Source organism: Giraffa tippelskirchi, chromosome 6, assembly GCF_054371585.1.
Source record: "Giraffa tippelskirchi isolate mGirTip1 chromosome 6, T2T-mGirTip1v1.2.pri, whole genome shotgun sequence".
Classification (NCBI taxonomy): domain Eukaryota; kingdom Metazoa; phylum Chordata; class Mammalia; order Artiodactyla; family Giraffidae; genus Giraffa; species Giraffa tippelskirchi.
In genome coordinates, this window is record NC_137280.1 from 84,655,526 (window position 1) to 84,672,136 (window position 16,611).

The 16,611-nt window shown below is 50.7% G+C and overlaps 1 protein-coding gene across 50 annotated transcripts in view; it reads right to left on the minus strand.

Moving 5' to 3' along the window:
* MYO9B (myosin IXB) overlaps positions 1-16,611 on the minus strand; it is a 106,054-nt gene that overhangs the window by 49,280 nt on the left and 40,163 nt on the right. For all 50 annotated transcript variants that reach the window (XR_014055648.1, XR_014055649.1, XR_014055655.1 and 47 more), the window contains exon 3: positions 5,256-5,350. Coding sequence is in view for 32 of the 50 variants with exons in the window: in XM_081496545.1 (XP_081352671.1) it covers positions 5,256-5,350 (95 nt within the window). In the remaining 18 variants the exon portion in view is untranslated. The remainder of the gene's footprint in view (positions 1-5,255; positions 5,351-16,611) is intronic.

Below are 16,611 nucleotides of genomic sequence, written 5' to 3' on the forward strand. Positions count from 1 at the left end.
CATGCACCAACTCCGCTAAAGATTACTTTTGATTTTCCAGAATTAAAAAAAAAAACCCAAAACCAAAACACTCATTTAGTATGTATAGTTAACTCTTGAATAACACAAGTTTGAACTGTGGATCCACTTATAGGTGGATATTTTTTTCCAATAGCAAATGCTATAGTCCTACATGATTTGCGGTTGGTTGAATCCATGGATGTGGAACCACAGATATGAAGGAACTGTGGAAGTGGAGGAACCTCGGATATACAGGGCCGACTCGAACTCATCTGCAGATTTCTGACTAACCCCTGCATTGTTCAAGGGTCAGTTGGGATACTGAATCCGCCTTCTTTCACTCAACTTAATGGTTCTGAGATTCAGCCACTTGGGAGCATGTATCAGAACTTCATTCTTCTTTATAGCTAAGTAAGAGTCTACAGGGCTTCCCAGGTAGCTCAGTGGTAAAGAATCTGCCTGCCAATGCAGGAGGCGTGGGTTTAATCCCTGGGTGAGGAAGATCCCCTGGAGGAGAAAATGGTAACCCACTCTAGTATTCTTGCCTGAAGAATACCATGGACAGAGGAGGCTGGCAGATTATTCATGGGGTGGCAAAGACTCAGACACAACTGAGCTAATCGGCACAATAGTCTACATGTCTAGACACACATTTTGTTTATCTGTTTATCACTTGACAGACATTTGCTGGGCCCGGATCCCTGAGGCTGTTGGTCCTGGGGCAGGAATGAGGTACTCACACAGCCACACCCTCAATGCTAATAGAGACATCAGACATTTCTTGGAGCTCTACTGCGAGCTTCTAGGCACTAATTTTGCTGAGATTAAATACACTGGATTTAAATGCCCTCTGGGAGGGGCACTGTGGCTCCCACTGATGGATGAAGTGTTAACGTGCTGTCCAGGACCCCACAGGAGGGGGGCGGCCTGGTGGGGACCTGACTCTCATGGGATCCACTATCACCGAGTATGTGAGCTGTACAGCTTTGGAGGTCACCCTCATCTGAGTCCATCCTGTGATACAGAAGAGGGAGCTGGGGTTTGGGGTGCAGGATTAGGGCCCTGGTCCCAGGTCTGCTGAAGCTTCCAGACTGTCTCCAGGACGGCAGTCTTCCAGCTGCAGCGGTGTACAAGCGCACACACGCTGAGTGGATGCATGCGCACACACCCCGCACGGGTGGGTTTCCAAAGGCTCAACAAGCGCGTGTCCTCTCTTCTTTCAAACTCCTGTTTTCTTCCATTCCTTCCTCTCCATCAGTAACTTGTAGTTCTTAGCAGTCTCGTTTTCCTGGGCAGGGAGGCTGCCTCTGGTCCTAGACTCACGTTTCCATCTCAATCTGTGGCCAATTCTCTGTGCTATCTCGCCACATGGGCAAGGACAGTGACCCCTGAGGGGCAATGAGCTGTCATCTGTCGGGCAACAGCCTTTGGTGATTACTCAGGAAGCCTGAGCCCCTACAGGGATGAACTTGCATGCAGCCAGGGATCTCCTCCGCACTGAGCCCTTGAGGCCACAGGAACATGAGGCCTTGCAAATTGGGGAACTAGGGGGGAGGCGTGGACTGCCCTTGACCCTTGGCCTCATCAGGAAGCGGTATCGAAAAATGTCACCTGCCCAAAAGCAGAACCGGGTCTGGGCCTGCTCCCTGTGAGCTGGTGGCAGCCACTCCCTGGACGGGAAGTGCACCTCCTTCCACCCAGTGTGGGCAGGCCACCGTCAAGGGCTGATGCAGGACTTCCTTTCCTGAATCCGAGGCCATAGACAGGACTCTGCAGCTGATCTATGAGATCCAGCGACCCGGGACCACAGCCGCCCTGAGCCTGACAAGAGCCGAGGTGGGCAGGGCAGGCTGGCTGGTTAGCTGAGGGCCAGCCCTGCTGATGTGCTGGGCCAAACGGTGGCCCCCAGCAGACACGTCTACCTGGAACATGTGAGTGTGATTCTGAAAAAACACCTTTGCAGATGGAATTAAGTGAAGGATCTGGAGATGGGGTTTCCTCGGTGGCTCAGCCAGTAAAGAATCTGCCTGTAGTGCGGGAGATCCAGGATCTATCCTTGGGTGGGAAAGATCTTCTGGAGAAGGAAATGGCAACCCACCCCAGTATTCTTGCCTGGGAAATCCCACAGACAGAAGAGCCAGGCACACTACAGTCCATAGGGTCGCAACAGCTGGACACAACTGAGCGACTAACACTCTCACCTTTTTTCTCTAGAGATGAGATCCTCGTCCATGGTCCAGATGGGCCCTAAATTCAAGGACAAGTATCCCAGAAGACAGAAGAGGAGATCATAGAGAAATGTGGGGGAGAAGACCGCGTGGAGACTGAAGCAAAGACTGGGGTGATGTGGCTACAAGCTAAGGGTACCTGGGGCCCCCAGAAGCTGGAAGAGGCCAGGAGGGATCCTCACCTAGAGCCTCTGGAGGGAGCATGGCCTTTCTCACACCTTGATCTTGGACTTCTGGCCTCCAGAACCATGAGAGAATAAACTCATTGTTTTGTGCTGATTGGTTTGTGATAGTTTGTTTCAGCAGCCATGGGACATGTAATGGAAAGCACAAGAAGGAGTGATCTGGGGGAGAACAGGGACATCGAGGCCCACTGGCAGCAAAGGCTCTGGCTTCTGGCCTGCAGAGCCAGTCCGGGACACAGGAAAACGTGAGGCAGCCTCTTAGTGTCTCTGCTCCCAAGGGAGCCGCTGGAACTGAAAACAGTTTGTTTCTGCATCTTCTACTTTGTAAGACACCATGGGCTTCTCCTGCTAGTCAGAGGCTCTGCAATGTGGCAGATACAATATGGACCCACGGGAGAAAACCAGATTTAAAATAAGGAGCAAGGGGGAATTCCCTGGCAGTCCTCTGATTAGGACTCTGTGATTTCACTGCTGTGGCCCGGGTTCAACCCCTGGTTGGGGAATTAAGATCCCATAAGCCTCAAAGCACAGAACAGTGGGACAGAATAGAATAAAATAAAATAAGGAGTGAAGGTCTTTCTGGAGAAAGGGCTGAGACCTGTGGGGCAAGTGGGGGCAGGAGAGTGGCTCTGCCCATGCAGTGACCAAGCTGGGCCCAGTAGCAGTTGGGAAGGGACTACTGGACGGCCCATGGAAGGCAGGGCCATGGGGAGAACTGCCCACTCTTGACTGTCCCTGCGGGGCTGAGGGGCCAGAGGAGATGTTGCCTTTAGCGAGGGTCTCTCTCCCTACATCACTTAAGAGCCTGGGCAGAGGGAAAAAGGAAAGAAGCCAGAGGTTGAAGGATTTGGGAAGAAAACATTTCTGTCCTTGTCTTGAACATGCACCATCAATTGAAATGATCATCAGTCAGGTTTAGGTTTATTTTTTTGGCCACACTGCGAGGCATGTAGGATCTTAGTTCCCTGACTGGGGATTGGACCCGTTCCCCTGCAGTGGAAGCATGGAGTCTTAAAACCACTGGACCAATGGGGAAGTCTCAGTCAAATTTAGATGGACAGAAGAACCTGGATACTTTGAAATCAATTCTCCTGAAGGACCTCTCCCTTCCCGAAACACAGGAGCCTTCTTGCGGCCTCCATGGCCCTGTTGCTTGGATCTCCCTGTGTCTAACATTTAAGGATTCTTATTTTACTGCTCAGAGCATCACCTGGAGCCTTTGCAAATCCCACCACCACTGTGGACCCTCACACCAGAATCGTGGAGTGGGAAGGGTTCCTTTAAGTCACCAGGCAATGGACTGTGATGAAATGTTTTTTTTCCCCCACTGTGAAATAGTTTTATGGCTCAAAAGAACTTTGCATGTTAAAAACAAAATCCAAAACACTATGCAGTATTGTCACAATTATATTTTTTTAACTACTTGAAACTACCCAGAACGTACATTTTAGAGGAAAAAAAATCCTACAGTATTAACTGCAGAAATCACATTATGACCAAATAGATAATTCCTTGTAACATTAACTCATTGCATAAGGCTGCCTGCCAGGTATTTTTATTAGCATAACATTGCACAGAATACAAATAAATACAAGTTCTTTTTTTTTTTGGAACACTATTTCAAAGTTGCACATTTAGTTGAAGTAACTGTACCTTCACCTAAGGAACTCACATTTCTGGCACAAAATGTAAATATGTTTTAACTTCCGCCTGGCAGTCAACTTCACAATCCAGCTACCACCTATGAACTCATTTATCTCATCCATCTAGCCATCCAAACCATCCATCAGCCTATACACTCATTTATGAATCCACCCATCTACCAATGATTGATCCCATCCATCCATCCATGAATCATCCCACCCCTCCATCCATCCATGAATCTACCCATCCATCCTTCTATCCATTCATCCATGAATTTACCCACCCATCATCCACCCATCTATGAATCTATCCACCCATCCATGAACCTACTATCCATCAATCTATCCATCCATCCACGAATCTACCTGTCCAAATTCATCAGTCTACATATCCATCCTCTCATCTATTCTCTACCAGTGATTCCATCCATCCATCCATGAATCTATGCACCCATCCTTCTACCCATCTATCCATGAATCTACCCATCCATCATCCATCCATCTAAAAACCTACCCATCCATCCTTCTAGCCATCCATCCATGAACCTGCTACCCATCATCATCCATCCATCCATGAACCTACCCAACCATCATCCATCCATCTATGAATCTACCCATCCTTCTATCCATCCACCCACCCTGGAATCCATCCATCAATCTACGTCCTGTCCGTCCCTCCCTCCATCCACTCACCTACCTACTTTCAGCACTTCCCTGGACAACTGCCTTTCTTTGCTACCAAGCATCATGTCTCCTTCCAGCTAAAGGGGCACATTTGGCAAATGCCAGAGTCCACATCAACTCTCCCTAGACCCACGGAATTAGAGACATCAAAATCAGGAAATAGGCTGGTGTGCCCTCACCTGCTCTTGGCAAATCCCATCATGCTAGGACCCCTAGCTCATTGTACTTAACTTAGTGGGTGCCTCAATGCCCTAGGCAATGCCCCTAGGCGATGGCAGGTAGGTTTGATTATGAAGGTTCCGCCCCCTCCCCCACCCACACTTCCTGCCACCTCTCAGACTTTCACATCAAGGACTGAAAATCATATTCATTTCCCTGCATGATTCACAAATGCCTGCAAGATCATGATTTCCGCATTCAGTTCCCTGCTGGCTCTGTCCTGGGTCCCCACTGCAGGGAGGTCCAGGACCCCAGACTGATGGTGGAGTGCACAGCGTGGGCACCAGCTGACTCACCCTCTCACGATGCCGCTCTCCAGGTAGTTGACCTGGATGAATTTCCCAAATCGGCTGGAATTGTTGTTGTGGGCTGTTTTAGCATTTCCAAAAGCCTGCGAGGAAAACAAAAGCAGGTTTTCAGATTGTGAGGATGAAATTTCTACAGGCCTCAGCCTGGAGGCTCCCTCAGGGTGTTGTGGACCTTGGCTCATTGGAAGCCACTCACAGACTCCAGGTGACACAGGTAGGCAGCCCCAGCGCATCCCAAGTGTGTCTGCACATGCTCAGTTGCGTCTGACTCTGTGTCCCCATGGACTGTAGCCCACCAGGCTCCTCTGTCCATGGGATTCTTCAGGCGAGCGTACTGGAGTGGGTTGTCATTTCCTCCTCTGCGGGATCTGCCCGACACAGGGATCGAACCCACGTCTCCTGCGGCTCCCACGTTGGCCGGCAGATTCTTTAGCACTGAGCCACAGGGGCTTCCTACACATCTCATGGGCTTGCTCTTTACCTCTGTGTTGAGGTGTAGGAGGGGCTCAAGTTAGAAGTCCTGGACATTGGAAACACCAATTGTAGGAATTTTTTTTCAGTAATAACTGTTCACGTAGCAACTTTGGCCTTGGTCAAATCCAGTCCACTGTATGTTTTTGTACTGCCTGTGAGCCAAGAGTGGTTTTTACATTTGTAAATGGTTTAAAAAAAAACCCCAAAAACCCAAGAAGAGTAATATTTCCTGCCATGTAAAAATCCTATTTAAGTTTCAGCATCCACAAATGAAGTGTCCTGGCACACGGCCAGGCCTGTTCATTTCCCAATCATCTACCGCTGTCTCTATGCTATGACGGTAGGGAGCTATGACAGAGACCATCTGGCTTGCAAAGCCAGAAAATATTTACTAATCAGAATATTTATTTTCCAGAAGGAGTTTGCTAGGTGCTGGGTTGATACCAGCTCCAGGCCAGCCACCAGTCTGCTTGTGAGGGAGCAGAAGTGGGGACATGTCCCATCCTGGAGGGTCCTGTAATACCATGGGATGAGAAGCTGGTTAACAGCAATTTTTTTTAAAAAATTAGGGTCAGAGTGACATAACATAAAACTAAGTTTCAAAAGTGAACACTTCAGCGGCATGCAGTACATTCCCAATGCTGTCCAACCATCACCTCTGTTTAGTTCCAGAACATTTCTATCGCCCCATCCTCCTCTGCAGTTACCCCCCAGCCCCCCTCCCCCAACCCCTGGTAATCACCAATCTGCTTTCTGTCTCTTGGGATTTATTTGCCTGGTCTGGACATTTCACATTATGTGGGGGCACACACTAGGTGGCCTTTCGTGTCTGGCTTCTCTCACTCGGCATGATGCTTCTGGGGTCCACCCACATCGTGGTATGAATCAGGGTTTCATTCCCAATACACAGAGGAAGTGTGTGTAGTGCTGAGAGCTCATGGCTTGGCAGTGCCCCCCTGGGGTTTCCCACATGACCACCATCCAGATGAAAACAAGAGAACACCCTCTGTCCCCCACTCAGGTTCCTAGGGTTACCTCTTTCCCACGTGGTACCCAGATAAGGGGAAGGTTCGGTGGGATCTTGGGGGAACTTGGGGCAGAAGAAGTACGTGGGGAGTGGCGGTCCCTGTTTTGGGAGTGACAGGCTGAAAGAGGTGAGGATGGTGAGGCTGGGCAGAGGAGGGAAGAGAGGCAGAGATGGCATGGGGGTGGGGGTGTCCCACGAGGAAAGGGAAGCTTGGCAGTAGCGAAAAAGGTGTCAGGCTCACGCTGAGCCTGGCAGGGAGGCCACAGCTGGGAGGAGGTGGGAAGGCCACTGTCAAGCTCTGTTGTGGGGTGTGGTGTGTATCTGCAGGTCTGGTGAGGTGGGGGACAAGGGTAGGGTGGAGAGAGGTGGCCAGGCTCTCAGGGAGACACCGAGAGGAGTTTGGATTTTCTCCAAGCCCTCATTCTGCAGACCAATCATTGATAAGAGCTTCCGACTAAATGCCTGGAGGCAGAAGCCCCATAGAAAAGCATCTGCTGGAAGGCCAGGGCTACTTCCTCAGAAAATGGCTCCATTCAGTGGAGCCTGCGATCAGGGCAGCAGCCCCCAGTGGGCTCACGCACAGATCATGCTCCTGGCTGACGAGGTCACGGGATGCATGACTTCCTGCCCTGCTGCCCCTGGGGCTCCAGACCCCAGAACCCAGAACTGGGCTTCACTGTAAAACCTGAACCAATCGCCAGACTGCCAAGCAGGGGAGGAGTGACTGAGGGAGAGGAGGTCCCAGGGAGGAAACCAGGCCCAGTTGCAAAGAGGGTACCTTCAGGGCTCAGCCAGTAAAGAATCTGCCTGCAGTGCAGGAGACCAGGGTTCAATCCCTGGGCTGGGAAGATCCCCTAGCACAGGGAACGGCAGCCCACTCCAGTATTCTTGCCTGGGAAATTCCATGGACAGAGGAGCCTGGCGGCCTACAGACCACGGGGTCCCCAAGAGTCGGACACGACTGAGAGACTAATTTGCAGGGTAGGGGGGCACTTTGAGGGGAGGGGTCTTCACCTGGCCTTGTGGTGGTGGAATCTAGCCTGACGAGGCCTGATGAGGTGCTTTCCAGAGTCAGACAGCGGCCACAGAGCCCCCTTCTCTTCTTCACGTGGTCCTGATGTGTGTGACTGAGCTCTAGGCCAGCTGCTGGGGCCCGGGCCTCCCTCTGCTCTGCTCTCCCGAGTGCCTGTGGAACCCAGTCAGGGCTCCCGGCCTCGGCACTGCTGACACTTGGGGTGAGATCAGTCTCTGGGGTATGGCTGTCCTGTGCACTGTAGGGTATTGAGGTTATCCCTGGTCTCTACCCGCCAGATGCCGGCAGCATGTGGGACAACCCCAAACATCCCCACAGGGACTTGCCTGGTGATCCAGGAGTTAAGAATCTGCCTTGCACTGCAGGGGCCGCGGGTTCAATCCCTGGTTGGGGGTCTGAGATCCCACATGCCTCAGAGCAACTAAGCCTGTACCCTGCAACTACTGCGCCTGAGGGCTCTGGAGCCTAGTCAGGCTCTGGAGCCTACGTGTCACACTTACTGAAGCCCAAGTGACACAACTACAGAGTCTGTGTGCAGCAATGAAAGATTCCACATGACGCAACTAAGATCTGATTTGTTATTCAGTTGCCAAGTCGTGTCTGACTCTTTGCGGCCCCATGGACTGCAGCACACCAGGCTTCCCTGTCCTTCACTATCTCCTGGAGTTTGCCCAGATTCATGTCCATCAAGTCGGTGATGCTATCTAATCATCTCATCCTCTGCCGTGATGCAGTCAAATAAATAAGAAAAAAAAAGTCCCCAGCGAGAGCTGAATTGCTGGGGGTTGAGAAGCACAGATGAAGGTGAAAGGTGTTTGTAGGAGCAGGTTGTCTGGGGCTCCGTTCTGTAATAAAGGCCCCTACGTGTGCTGTAGGCCCTGATGGGCCCCCTGGTGAAGAAAACTGTCTATCCAGGTTTTAATCTCCTGTTTCCCTTATGCTCAGCCTTTGGGGTAAACCCCATGGGCTCTTGAGCCACGGCTCTGGGAAAAGCAGAGGGCAGATCTGTCTCCTCCTTTCCTTTCAGACCCTGCAGGGTGGTGTCTGAGCTGAGGACAGGCCTGCTTTGTGATAAAATGAGCTCCCACGAGCGAGCATGCAAAGTGCTGCCTGTCCTAACTACAAACAGATGGCGAGGGGGATGCCTGACCCCGAGTGACATCCCTCCAGGGGCAAGTCCTGAGTCGCTGCGGTGGCTGGGTTCAAGGCCCGCCACAGAGTCACCCCAGAAATGCACATTTCCACCCAGAAGAGCCACGGTGGTCCCTTACAAATGTGGGACAAGTCTCTGGTGAGTTTTAAGGAAACATCCAGGCCCAGCATCCTGGGGACCAGAGGGAATGTCTTTGGGACCAGCTCTCTGGTTCTGTGATTACCAGCGCGGTGACCTCATTCGTCTGGTATGCGGTCTCAACACACTGCGACTTTTCAAAGCTGATCTAAAAATATCCGGTTGGTGCTATTATACGTCCATCGGAGGAGGAGGAGGAAATGCTGGCCTGGCACCCGAAGCGAGGGGAGCTATTGTGTAGCTGTTCTCGGGGCTGGCCAGGGGTGTGCAAGGCCTCCAAGTACAAGGGTGGTTGGTGTACCCAGTGGATCATGTGGGGCTGGAGATAAAGGGGAGGGAGGAAGCGGGACCTGGGTGCCAGCAGTGATGCGATGTGAGCAGGCTCTGGGGCAGGGGTGGCCACAAGCTCATGCTGTCTTCCCGGCACGCCAGACGATCCACAGCCCTGGCAAAACGCTATTTGGGAGGGGACTCTACTTTCTCAGAAATGCTGTTTCCGCTCCCTTTATAATATGAAAGACATGTTCCTTCTTCCTTTTTTTTCTCCTTTATGTCTTTTCTTTTGGCCATGCCATGCTGCATGCGGGATCTTAGTTCCCTGACCAGGGGTCGAACCCTTGCCCCTCTGTGTTGGGAGCATGGAGTCTTAACCACTGGACCACCAGGGAAGTCATATAAAAGACATGTTTCTAACATAAAGTATATGCCTTGAAAAAAAGATATAGAACCATGCTAAAAGTTTGCCCAATAAAAGGAAAAAAACCATAAAGAGAGGATCCATTAATTCAACCCCACCTCCAGTCACGGTTTCTAGGTTTAAATGAATGAAGCAGTAGCATCCTGGCCTTCTCTGACCTTCTGCTTCCCAGGTAGCCCCCTCCACCCTTGCCAGGGATGCTGACAGCTGGGGGAAGTCTGGCTGTCTTCTAACTGCTCGTCTTTGAGATTCTTCTTTTGCGAGATTCCAAAAGGTTTTTTTTATTAATTTTTTTCCCCTCAATTTTTGGCCATGCTGCCTAGCATGTGGGATCTTATTAACAGTTTCCTGACCAGGGATTGAATATATGACCCCTACAGTGGAAGTATGGAGACTTAACCACTAGACTGTCAGGGAAAGGCCTGAATGAGGATTTTTAAACCAAAGATATCCAAGGTTGAGCAGTGTAAGTAGCCAGAAATGTCTAGAAAGTGCATTTACTATCTCAAGAGGGTGGGTCTTCTCTCTGTTGAAATGCATGGTAAATATTTTCGGAAGAATGGTGATGTAACATTAAAGAATCGCCTGTGGTATGTGCCAGCCACACTCCAGGCTTACTATGGGCTTGTGAGTCTTTTTTTTGCTTGAATTCCTCTAAGGGACAGACCTGGCCTTCCTCGTTTCTGATGAGGAAACAGGAGCAGAGAGGTCAGCTGACCTCTTTGAAGTCCAGAACAGGTGGGTGATGTGGCCATGTGCTGGAACCCAGGGCCGCTAATGTGAGCCCACCCCCTGTCTGTTGCCCCTCAGTCTCTGGTCCAGACTGGTTCTTGGTGCTGGGAGCCAGGCAAGTAGACCTGGGACTTTTCGGGGTGTCTGCCTGCCCTGGCTAGAGACACCTCACCCAAGGTCTGGCAACCAGGCAGGCAGATTCCCCAGCTCCAAGTTCACATCTAGCCTCTGTACATCCCACATGAAAACCAGACAAGCTTCGATGGATTGCATTAGGCAAACAGTGTTTTGCTTTCAGATTTCAAAAGTGAAAAGCCCCATAGAATGAGATCACCAAGAAGGCAAGCGTGCTTGCTATCTCCTTTGTTAATAGGTGAGTCTCAAGTCGGCGGGGTGGGGGTGGGGGGTGGGGTGGGGTGGGGGTGGGGATTTCCCCTGGAGAGAAGTTCCCCAGCCTCACCCTTGCAGGGTGGTGGTCCTTCCAGCCAGGTGGAGGTGGCCTGAACTGGAGTAACTCCATTGCCCCCCAGATATACCTGTGACTATCTTCGATCACTGTAGCGAATTCATCTTGGTTGTGGGGCTGGCTTTCTGTTTCCTGATCTAGCCATGGGGACCCCTCCCCCAGCCCCTTCCCAGTGTATGTGGTGCTTTTATACACGAGGTTTCATTTATTCACTTGACAACAATGTACTGGTTGGCGGCCGTGTACCGGGCACCATTCTAGTCTCAGAGATCCCCTCCCTGGTGGGGCTCCCTGGGATGTTCCACGCGTTCACCTTGGCCGTGGCTGGTACGTCACTGCCTCTGGACTTCCTGGAGGCTGCCCACTGCCTCTCGTGACCTTGACGTTGCCCCTCCCCCTGCAATGCCAGGTCAGGGCAGAGCCTCTGTTCCCCACCCTGAGACCACGAGCCACTCCACACAGGATTTCCAAATCTCTTGTGTCCGGTCCAGGTCACAGACCAAGACAGAGGAGTGACCGGTGGTACCCAGAGAGGATGCGAACGGCAAGACAACTCGAGCAAATATTAGGCTACCGTGAAGCCTAAGGGCGGGGCTGAAAGAGAGACTGGCTTCCACTCGCCCTCTTGTTCTAGCCGTGGTTGGGGGTGCAGAGAGCAACACCTGAGATTGACCGGGAACCAGTCCTGGAACTCCAGTGGTTTTCCCAAGTGCTCTCCAAGTTCCAGGCATAACTTTCTACCTGATTGTGTCTGTCTGGGGATACAAGCGATTGTCACATCTGCAGGAGGAGACCTGGGAGATGTTCCATGGCCCGTGGACCCGGGCGCCCAGGAAATGTGCTCGGCTGAGTCTACTGAGCAAACAGCCCCAGGGGGCATCTAGTCAGCCTGGGGCTTTCCTGGGTAGAAATGCTGGGAAAATAATGCCCCCGGGTGTGTGTGGGGTGGAGGGCTACCTCTAGTGAGGAGCCCAGAACAGCTCCACGTCCACAGGGAATTCCAGCGGGTCCTTGTGGTCCCGGGCTGGGTGGCTGTGCCAAGAGGGACAAATTAGTTTGCTGCTCGTGAGTTTCAAGTTCCTCTTCTGTAAAACGAAGGGGTAAACCCCTGCCTTCTCAGGTTGTTCGAGGACGAAAGGCGCCTCTGTTTGAACCAGGGGCGGGCCAGCTCGTTCTGTGAAGGGCCAGCTAATAAGTATTTGGGGTTGCGGTTGGAGTGTGAAGCAGTCACAGATGACCTGTACGCAAATGGGCGTGGCTGTGGGGAGGATGCCTATGTAATGGTCAGGAACGGGCTGGGGGTCAGGCTTAGACATGGACCTATACCAGGGTCAGCAAATTATGGCCAGGCACCTGTTTCTGTGTGGTGTGCGAGCTAAAAATGGTTGTCACATTATTTTTTTTTGCCACACTGCTTGGAATGTGGGATCTTAGTTCCCCGACCAGGGATTGAACCTGTGCCCGGAGCACTGGAGGTGTGAAGTCTTAACCACTGGATAACCAGGGAAGTCCCAGTTGTTAAACACTTGAAAAAATCAAAAGAGTACCTCTCAACACATGAAAGTGATAGGAAATTCAACTTTCAACAACCATGAATAAGGTTCTGCTGGCGCACATTCATGTCTGTTTACAGGTGGTCTGTGTCTGCTTCTGGACTATGGCAGGGTTGAGTCGTGGTGGGGGAGACTGGTCCGGCAGAGAAAATACTGACACTTGGACCCTTTACAGGAAAGGTGTGTCAGCCACTGTACTAGGTGCTCTTGGTTAAATGCCTCCTTCTTCCAAAAGGGGCCAGGGCAGTGCGTAGGCAGGGAGAGGACTTCAACACTCTGATATGCAAGATGCGCATGAGAGGGCCTGAGTCACCTAAGCTGACTGGTTTCCTTGCAAAGACCTAGCAAGGACACAGACAAGTGGGACTAGGAAGTATGGAGGGCAGAAGGGGCCAGCAGAGTCACAGGCTCAGAGAGGCTGCGTGGGAGGGGACAGAGAAGCATGGCGAATGTGACTCCCACAGAGCTGCTGCTGTGCAGGGAATGGGTGGAGGGAGACGGAGCCAGGGAGGGTGAAGACAAGATGACAGTGGGAGACTTCCCTGGCAGTCTGTACTCCCAGTGCAAAAAGTCAAGAGTTTGATCCCTGGTCTGGGAACTAAGATCCCACGTGCTGTGTGGCATGGCTGAGAAAAGGGATGACAATGGGAAGTGGGCAGCAATGATGGTGAGAGGTGGTGGCTGTGGGGCAGAAGACTAGACCCCCCAATTACCAGGTCAGCCCACGCAGGTGACAGCTGCAGGCTCACTGGGCCTGTGGGTGCAGAGCAGGAAGTAGAGGGATCACCCCCAACCTCATGCTCCTTGACTCACAGATGAGGAAGTGGAGGGTTTCTAGGGCCTGGCTGACACCCAGCTTTAGCTTGGGTTCTGTTCTTTCCCTGTTGCCCATGGGGCTTGGGATACCCAGCAGGCTCCCTCTAGCCAGCTGCTGGCTGCACGGACAGACGGGCAGATGGCAGGCATGCAAAGAGAGTCGAGTGCTGACGGGACATGACACTGACTCCAGCTCCGTGTCCCTAGCTCCTAACAGATTCTGTCACTCTTACCCGGAAGGGCACTGACTGTCAGCCACAGATATGAACGGAAACATTGAAAAACACACCAAGGGTTACTGGGCCCAGGGCAAAGCCCTTTGAAATGGACAGATTCCTACCAGGGGCTGAAGTTTCATGGTAAACTGTGTCAGGGAGTGGGTGGTGGGGAGGCAGGGTTATGGAATCTTAGGGAGAAAAAAAGAAACCAAGTATGAAACAAGTTATTGTACCTCGTATTTCACTAAATTTTCATTTAGGTTATAAATGAAACCACGTGCTAGATTACAGAAAGAATAAAGAACAAATTAAGCTTTGATGGGGGAGGGTCTTGCTTGGTTCTTACTGCACCAAAAATATTGGAGGAATTGATGAATTCCCGAGGGCTCGTCTTATCTATTTGACACCCAAATCATTCTCTTTGGGTTTCCCTGGTGGCTCAGATGGTAAAGAATCCACCTGCAATGCAGGAGACCTGGGTTTGATCCCTGGGTTGGGAAGATCTCCTGGAGAAGGGAAAGGCAACCCACTCCAGTATGCATGCCTGGAGAATTCCATGGACAGAGGAGCCTGAAGGCTTTAGTCCATGGGGTCATAGTCAGACACGACTGAGCAACTAACACTTCACTCTCTTTGTGGTGTACTTGGTTCTTTTTCTCAGGTTTTTGAGTTGGGATGTTAATTCATTTACTTTCATTTATTCCTATTTACGGATATAAAGTATTTATGGGTCCGAACTGTCCTGCTGTTACTGCTTTAAATATATCCCACGGATTCTGATACTATACAGTTTCAATTAATGGTTTTTAGAATATCTGTAATTTTGGGTTATGGGCTCTCCTGATAGCTCAGCAATAGATAGTCTGCCTGCCAATGCAGGAGACACAGGAGATGCAGGTTCGATCCCTGGATTAGCAAGATCCCCTAGAGAAGGAAATGGCAATCCACTCCAGTATCCTTAACTGGGGAATCCCATAGGCAGAGGAGCCTGGAGGGCTACAGTCCATAGGGTCGAAAAGAGTCAGACAATACTGAGCAACTAAACTACCACCAATTTTGGTTTATAGATTCCCCCTTCATCTAAGAGTTAACAGAGGTTACTTTTTCTTTAAAATAAATTTCCATATGAAAGGGCCTTAAAAATTCATTCTAGTTTTACTGTATTATAAAGAGAACTGATGATAATATTTCTACTTTTGGAAGCTCTAAGATGCTTTCTCAGTGACTTGATATAGGGATGACTACTTCCACAAATCCTTAAAGATTTATTCTCATAATGGAGTGAAGGGTTTGTGATATGGCCAAAAGATCTGCCTAAATGTGAGGTCTGGGCATCTTACAGCCCTGTCTATTTGCTGTCTACTCAAGGAGGCTTATGTTATGTTTTCATCTATTTCTCCCAGTATCTTTTATAATTTCTGCTTTGTAAAAGCAGCTGCTGTGTTGTGATGCATAGATACTGACGATTATATTTTGAGAGTAAACTGAGGATTTTGGCATGATGGTGAATCTTCTTCAACATACAATATTCATAGGCCCCAGCTCTCCCTTTTATACATCAAAATAGCAGCTGTGTTCTATCCTGTTTCTATCTATCTGCTACATCTGTGCCTGTCCCTTTCTTTTTAGCTTCCTGAACTACTTTGGTCTGGGTGTGTCTCGTTCATTAAGCATGGAGTTGAATTTCGCCTGGTGAGCCCAGCTGAAAACTCCCTTTAGGCAGAGTGCACCTATGTCAAGTTAGCAACACAAGGGACTCATTCTGTCCGGAGGCTCAGGGTTCCATCCTTGGCGCTCTCTCCCATCTGCTGCTCATGGGTGTGGCTGAGTAAGCAAGCGGAGGTCAGAGCAATTCTCCGGGTCACTTTTGATGACTTCCTGCAATCATGCACCTTTTGCAAGATTTTTCAACCTCACTTTGCAACTGACTTATTTTGCATTTGTGTGGTGGGATGATATGGGAAGGAGGACTCACCAGGCCTGGTGGGCTGGAAGGAGTCACACTTAGGCTGAGCTGAGTGGGGGAGGTTTGAGTGGAGGGCTTGTTCTGTAAGTGGGTGGTGGCTCACTATGGAAGGTTTCCTTTTAGGATGATGTTTGCTTCCCTGTGCGTGTGTGCTAGCCACTCAGCCATGTCCAACTCTTTTGCAACCCCACGGACTGTACCCTGCCAGGTTCCTCTGTCCACAGGATTTCCCAGGTGAGAATACTGGAGTGGGTTGCCATTTCCTACTCCAGGGGAAAAGGAAATGGCAAATTTCCTTTGCTTCCCTGTATGAATTTCTGTACAAATTAGGACTTCCCTGGTGGCTCAGATGGTAAAGAATCTGCCTGCAATGCAGGAGACCTGGGTTCAATCCCTGGGTCTGGAAGATACCCTGGAGAAGGTAACGGCAACCCACTCCAGTATTCTTGCTTGGAGAATTCTATGGACAGAGGAGCCTAGAGGGCTATAGTCCATGGGGTCACAAAGAGTCAGACATGACCAAGCAACTAATATTTTCACAAATCTCAAGCTGCACGGTGCTGCTGCTGAGAACAGTAAGGACTCTCTTAATACTTTCCATGCAGCAAAAGTAAGCATTTGCCCTTGTGAGGAAAGGTGAGCTCCCAAGGGTGGGTTGGAGGGAGAGACTAGAGTCTGAGAGCATCCCTCCACTCTCCCTACAGCCCCTATAGCTTCTCTCCAAACCCTCGGGGACAGGCAGGGGGCAGGGGAGGGTCCCTTCCCCCGGCCACCCTGCTGGCTACCCTTGGGTCCACCCTCCATACCTGGGGTGAGCAAAGCTGTCTTCCTGGGGCTCCCCGCTTACAACAGCGGGGAAAGAGAGAACTGTCAAGATTCCTCTGCCTTTCCCCATGAGTCACCTCTACCTTGCTGCTCTTGTAGGTTGTGATAAGGGAGAGGAAAAGTTGAGAATCCAAGTATGGGCTGTAGGGACTTGTTAAAGATGCAGACTTGGGCCCATTCCAGACCTGCAGGATTTCTGGAAAGGCTAGGAAATCTAAATTTTTAAAACAGAGCCTGAGGGTGTTC